General features: G+C 34.6%; 1 protein-coding gene across 3 annotated transcripts in view; it reads left to right on the top strand.

Annotated features, from left to right (window-relative positions):
- CUL5 (cullin 5) overlaps window positions 1–5,538 on the top strand; it is a 32,256-nt gene extending 26,718 nt beyond the window's left edge. For all 3 annotated transcript variants that reach the window (XM_058184778.1, XM_058184777.1, XM_058184776.1), the window contains 3 exons: window positions 1,048–1,166; window positions 3,100–3,223; window positions 5,112–5,538. In XM_058184778.1, coding sequence (XP_058040761.1) covers window positions 1,048–1,166; window positions 3,100–3,223; window positions 5,112–5,306 — 438 coding nt within the window. In that variant the 3' untranslated portion in view covers window positions 5,307–5,538. The remainder of the gene's footprint in view (window positions 1–1,047; window positions 1,167–3,099; window positions 3,224–5,111) is intronic.
- Window positions 5,539–6,856: the final 1,318 nt, after the last annotated feature.

The raw sequence follows: 6,856 nt of genomic DNA on the forward strand, positions 1-6,856 counted from the left end.
ATGGTCTCTTGCCCAGTGCTTTATCCACTACACCAGACTGGTTCTCAGCCCAAACTAGCATTTCTGTATTGCTGCTTTCTGGTTGCTTATGCAGAAGCAACTGGCAAACTCTTAAAAAGAAAAACCTGAATACGGTGTGTGCTGTTTTATTGCATTAGAGTCTGTCTAAAGTACAAAAGAATGCCAAATCTAATGTAGTATCATATCTTTAAAAGACTGCATGAGTAACTTTCATAACAATCTTCTTAAAGCATATTTAACAATCTGATAAATATTTGGAACGTCCTTCCAAAATGCTTTTAAAGTATCTATTATATCAGCATACTCTTTAGATTCTTGGACAGTACTTTTCCATATATTTTTCACTATATTTTTTTCCCCTGGATTTGCCTGGAATAGAAATGGGATTTTTTGAATAAATAAAATATATGTTCTGCCTTATTTATCATTTCTTTGCACTCTTATTCTTTAAAAAGCAATTTTATTTGCCTCTGTTGCAGTGATTCTGCATTCAGTTCAGATACTTTTTTCAGAATATTTTTCTTAATGTGTGGATAAATGCATCTTACAAAATGATTTCCATAAAGTGTTTTTCATTTATATGTGAATTCATTCCATTAATTAAATTATAGATCAAATTATAAGATTCTGTACTTATTCATATTCACATTGATAGACCAATCTTTTCAATTTCAATTTCTTTTAATCCTTATTTTATCTTGTTTTTATATCAGTTACAGGCTTGTGAAATGTATTATAAGATGTTATATGTTTGTTATGTCTTTTGCTAATATATGCATTTTTATGTTGATATTTTTATAAGTCTAAAATGGCTTGCTGATATCAGGTTGTTTATCAGGTTACATTTCAGAATGATCAAATATAACATATAAGACTTCTTTAACATCTAATTAAGGTAACTAAAATTGCTAGCCTTTGCTTATGAAATTAAAATAACTTTATCAATTAAGGCATGACAAAATTTGATCTCTATAGTTGATCTAAGATCTAATTTTCATGGCCTTTTTTCTCTCTCCTAATTTACAGTCTCTTGTAGCATTTCCGAAGTTGAAACGTCAAGTTTTGCTGTATGAACCTCTAGTTAATTCACCCAAAGACTTTACAGAGGGAACTCTCTTCTCAGTGAACCAGGAGTTCAGCTTAATGTAAGAAGTAATAACTGGCTTACTCACAAATGTTTTATAGATATCCAAAGATAACTTTTAATATTGAATTGTTAAACTGCTCTTAAAGTTGAATTTTGAGATAATAGCATATTAGAATTAAACTACATTTTTTTAGTTTGAAATTGTAAGAGTTAAATGTTTTTGATATATCTATATTCAGTTTTAGAAATACAAATCTTTCCTTTTTCCTGATATTTCAGTTTGTTAAAACTATTATTGACTGAAGACTGGAATTTAAATGTTCTTTGAATTCTTTTAAATCAAACAAACAGATTTAAATTCTTTACAAGTTTTATTGAAATAACTTACAACTGTTTTCATTTAAATACCTCTTGCTAATGAAGGATCTTGGCAAACCCATTTCTTTAGTAAAATGACCGAACATGTGTATAGCAGAACTGTAAAACGTATGGCTGTATAGTGTAGGTAACGCCATCTCCCTTGTTTTCATCGCTTACGTATTTCAGTAATGCACTAAGTATTATTCTGTGGATTGCCTTCCCTGGATCATAATTTTCCACTTCTGAGAAAGCTATTCTTAGCCCGCTAGAATTTTTTAAGTAGTACTGTAGATAAAAATTCTTAGTGATTGCAATTGGTGGAAATTGCAAAACGGATGTTAAGCAAGTTTGCAACTGAATTGAATTGAATTGAATTGTGTTACAGTGACTGCAGGGCTGCTGCAATGGCCAGAACTTTGAGGAAAAGTTGTAAATCCCTTGGATCAGTGCTATCATAACTTCAAACAGTCTCTGTATGAATTATTGTTAACATATGAATACCCAAGAAGTTGACATACTACAGACAGTATAGTTTATATTAACTATAAACTATAACAGTATAGTTTATATTAACTATAAACTATATATACTATATAGCAGCAGTGGTTTTTTTTAAATGTTTCTAAGGTAGAATAGCAGAACTCCTGAGTTCAGTTTGAATTCTGAAATTACATGGGCATAACCATGCAGAATTCTTGGTAACAATGCAGAACAGTTCTTTTTGATATGTTTTTACTTTTCAGTATTTCTTCCAGCCAGCTCTGGTATTTTCTGACAGTCTCCTATCCAATTACTAACCTGGCTTGGCTCTCTTAACTGCCAAATGTAAATTGTAATATAGATTCTGTGCAGAAAAGAAATAGGCCAGGTAAACAGGCTTAGTTGTCCCCATGCACATGCCACATTTTTTGCTGACATTAAGGACAATTTTGGTTTGTGCAACCAAAATCATTTGGTTTGAAGGTTGCTCTAAATTGTTGCTTATAGTGTCTTGTGGAGAAGGCCTTGTGCCTAGTTAGAGTTCTCAATAAAGGTAGGCCAGATGGCCTGGAATAATATAATTAAAGTACTAAGTGCTAAATCCAGCAGTTCTCAGCTTGAAGTTTATTTTTGCGATGAACTGTTTTTCAACGTTAGTTCTCTTTCATATATTGTATAGAGGTTGTGTTGTAACAGAAGGTTTTTAGGCAATACACAATATTTGCAATTAAATTATATTGTTATGAAGAACACAGAATAATATGAGTAAAGCACTTTAATATTAAGCATTTGTAATATTGATTATAGTGTTAGAGCACATTATTTTGTTAGTAAATATTAATTTCCTGTTGGCTATCAGAGTGCTTTCAGCCATAGTAATACATATAAATATAAAACAGTTAAATCTTTGTGAGCAAAATATTAACAAATCATGAAAAAGCCATTAAATATTGAGGTAAATGGAAAAAACATAATTGCTTTCCTAAAAATCATTGGAAATTGTATATGGATACAATTCTCAATGTCTGTATTCAGTTTCCAATCTCTAGTCCCAGTAACTATGTCTCTCAAATCTTCAAGAACATCCACCAATTAAAGCTAATCTATATATGTTTATTCTTTTTTTTGCATTTTCTGATTGTTTTTTTTAGAAAAAATGCTAAAGTTCAAAAAAGAGGTAAAATAAACCTTATTGGTAGACTGCAGTTAACAACAGAGAGAATGCGAGAAGAAGAGAATGAAGGGATAGTCCAGTTAAGAATATTACGAACCCAGGTATGTTAACTGATTGTAGGTTGTTGCTTTCTGTAATTGTGGAACCTAAGAGGTATAATATGCAATTACGGTATGCTGTTCAAACAGTAGTATTTTGATGCTTGACAAACCCCCCTCCCCTTCCTTCACATTATGTAAGTAGATGAAAAATAGAATTCACACTATAGGCTGTGGAGATTCATACATTCAACTGTCTCACTTTGTCATCAGAAGGGCTTCACAAAGCAGGCAAGTGAAAAATAGTTTTTCTGCTAAATTACAAGACACAAACTGAAAACCGGCAACTTCAAGGAAGAGTGTTTGAATAGGTTTCACTATAAACAGTGCAGAAAAGAAAGAGTTGCAAGAAACCCAGGTTGATCTTTTAGTACTTCCACTTAAAAGTTCTTAGTTGATAGGTCCAACAATGAAGATGCCAGGGAGCCATTTTCAAGGTGAATTGCATGCCGAAATTTACCAAGTTCTAGCAGCTGTGATTCAACATTACTAGGCACATACTACACGGATAACATCATAAAGGCATTACAAACAAGTGCCCATTAGTAGAATCTGGCATGGGGGGATTATAAAGAAGTATAAATTTGTAAATTAGAAAAGACCTAAAATACAAGTTTCCTGGTTTTGAGGGGTGTGTTTGTATGTATGTCTAGGGGAGGAATACGTTGGCCATCAAGCCATCAGCCTGTCATCAGCCTGTAACTGGCTGTGCAGTGCCATATGGATATTCTAGACACTTTGTAGGTTGCAAACTATAACTTAGCAAAGGTTTGCCTTCAGCTGTCCAAATCACAACTCTGAGTGCTCTGCTTCTTTCTGTGATCCTTCTATCCCAGGGTGTCAAACTCGATTTCATTGAGGGACGCATCAGGGTTGTGTTTGATCTTGGGGGGCCGGGGTGGGTGTGGCCAGCTGTCAGTGCCTGTGGTGACCCGAGCGCTCTGTCATCAAAAATGGGGTCCCGAGCTCTGTTTTTTGGCTGCAACGGCCTCCTGCAACCCTCTGCCAGTGAAAACGGAGCCTGGGAAGGCTGCACGCGACCCTCCCAAGATCTTTTTCACTGGCAGAGGGTTGCAGGAGGCTGTCGCAGCCAAAAAATGGAGCTCAGGACCCCATTTTTGCTGGCAGAGGCACTGTGGGCCGACCCTACACTGTTCCAGGGTGGCCCCGTGGGCCAGATTTGGGCCATGGGCCTTGAGTTTGACACCCCTGTTCTATGCCATTTTGTCCATATATTGGATCATAAATAATTCTGTCCCACGCTTACAAAGATTAACTAAACCTTCCCTCAGATTTGCACCTTCTAGGTGTGTTGAGATTGCAGCTGCCAGAATTCACAGACTGCATGGCTTAGCGAGTGCCAGATTGGAGAAGGATGTAAATGTAGAGGACAAGGAAAATGACCTTAACGGAAATATGCAGGCCGTGTTGCCTAGTCCAGAGAATCTACATGTATCTTTAACAAGGTCAATTTCTTACTTTCTACATTAGGATAGCTAGTAAGACCAAATCAAAATTGTCTTCTATATTTGCTCATAAGAATCCAGTGTTATAAGAGCAATTGTCTTGTGTGACATAAGATTGCATTTTCAGGTTATGCCATATCCATTTAGCTTTTTCCTGCATGACTGATCGTATTGCTAAAAACAATCAGAAGCAACCAGGCCTGTGAGTATGTATATAAAGGGATTCCTTTATCAAAGCTGGTCCGACCTTCCCAGTTACTAAAACAAACTCTTCTAGTTGAGAGAAGACTAACACAGAGATCTAAACGGATTCTTGTGCAATTGTGTATATGGTATCTCTTTCAACTTGTTTGCTAGATCCACTTTGCTTGTCTTGGACAAATATATCCAAAGTGCAGTTTTCCCTTTTTCTCCCCCTTTTTTAGGAGGCTATCATCCAAATAATGAAAATGCGGAAGAAAATTACTAATGCTCAACTTCAGACTGAATTAGTAGAGATATTAAAAAATATGTTCTTGCCGCAGAAGAAAATGATAAAAGAGCAAATTGAATGGCTTATAGAACACAAATATATCCGAAGAGATGAATCTGATATCAATACATTTATATACATGGCATAGCCTAAGGATTTACTGGAAAATGCCAAGAAATGTGCATTGGGAGTGGTTTGGGCAGAAAAAAAAATACAAGAAGACTGTGCTGTAAAAGAACTTGACCTGCATTACTTACTCAAATTCCTGCCTTACCTTACCAGAGGACTTTTATTTTGTCAATCTCTATCTCTCTTTTTTTTTCCCAGTTAGCATGATGGTGTTCCCCTCATCTTGTGCACATTTTTATCAGCATGCTGGTTTTGTGGGGAAACAACATTCACAGAGAGCCCATTGTGAGAATGTTAGGATTTGATTTGCACCTGGAAGAGAACAGAATCTGGGATTTTTATATTACAGAACTTACACAAAGAAAAAAATTTCAGATATTCATGCACTGAAAAACTTGCTAGTTTCCATTTTCACATAAAAAAGAGAGAAGCAAATAGATTAGATGTAGCACTTCACACTTTGTGATTTGGAACAACTCTCTAAATGTACTGTCTTCCTTTTGATCTCTTCCCCATGTGTAATATTTGAACAACACACAAATGCATCACATCTATAGATACATATTTATCTGTTAACTTAAACAAGTGTTTCAGTATGAAAATTGGATTCGAATACTGGAATACTAGTAATTCTAACAGGATATATTACATATGTCACATAGTTTGCTTCAATCTCTCCCCCCCCCTTTTTTTTTTTTAAATATTCACTTTATTCATGGAAAGATGTGTTTGTAGTGTAGTGAAAAAAAATATTAAATGTATTTGTTTATACATTTAATACTGGCATTCACTATTTTAGTATGCTTGCAGAAAAGTAATGCATTAAACATAATCAGTACACAGTTCCCTCAAAATAGTAACATTTTGACAATCTTTATATATACCTTTATTTATTTGAAAATAACTAAACTTATGTTTTTACATGTAATTATACTCTGAAGAAAAAGAGAAAACGTGGAAGAAGGCATGTCTTTTTGTCCAGTTTGACCGGATAACAGATTGATCAATTGCATAGACTGTTGACTTACTCTACCAACAACAGTTGTACCATAGCCCCATAAATTTAGTGGGATGTATCAAACCCACCACTAGTTGAAGGCCCTTTTCTCTTTTCCTTTAAAAAAATCTGCCTCGGATTTAAGTGAAGAAATACATACTAAGGCTTTGAAATATAGTTTAGTCTAGAGAGAGCAAAAAGAGAAATTTTAAAAACAAAATTTTAGATTAAAATACATGCTAGTAAAGGACTTCCAAGCTTTTAGTTTCTCTAAATAATTTCCTACTCTGCCATATTGCTAGCACCTCTTTGCAAAACTAAGTTTGAAATTTTTAGCAATGCATATGAGTTTTCTTATCTTTCAGTTGTTACATTAGACTATGGCTGATAATTGGTAGAAAAGTAAGATCAAGACAGACCATAATTGTGGGCTAAATGAATTTAGCAGGCTGTATTTTACGTAACGGATAGTGCCAGGAGTATAATCCAGTGGAAATGGAAATCGGTTCAAGCTGTAAGGTTTTCTTTTTCTGATTTCTGTCTGTACTCCCTTGTATACAATCTTCCAGAGT

This window comes from Ahaetulla prasina, chromosome 5, assembly GCF_028640845.1.
Source record: "Ahaetulla prasina isolate Xishuangbanna chromosome 5, ASM2864084v1, whole genome shotgun sequence".
Classification (NCBI taxonomy): Eukaryota; Metazoa; Chordata; class Lepidosauria; order Squamata; family Colubridae; genus Ahaetulla; species Ahaetulla prasina.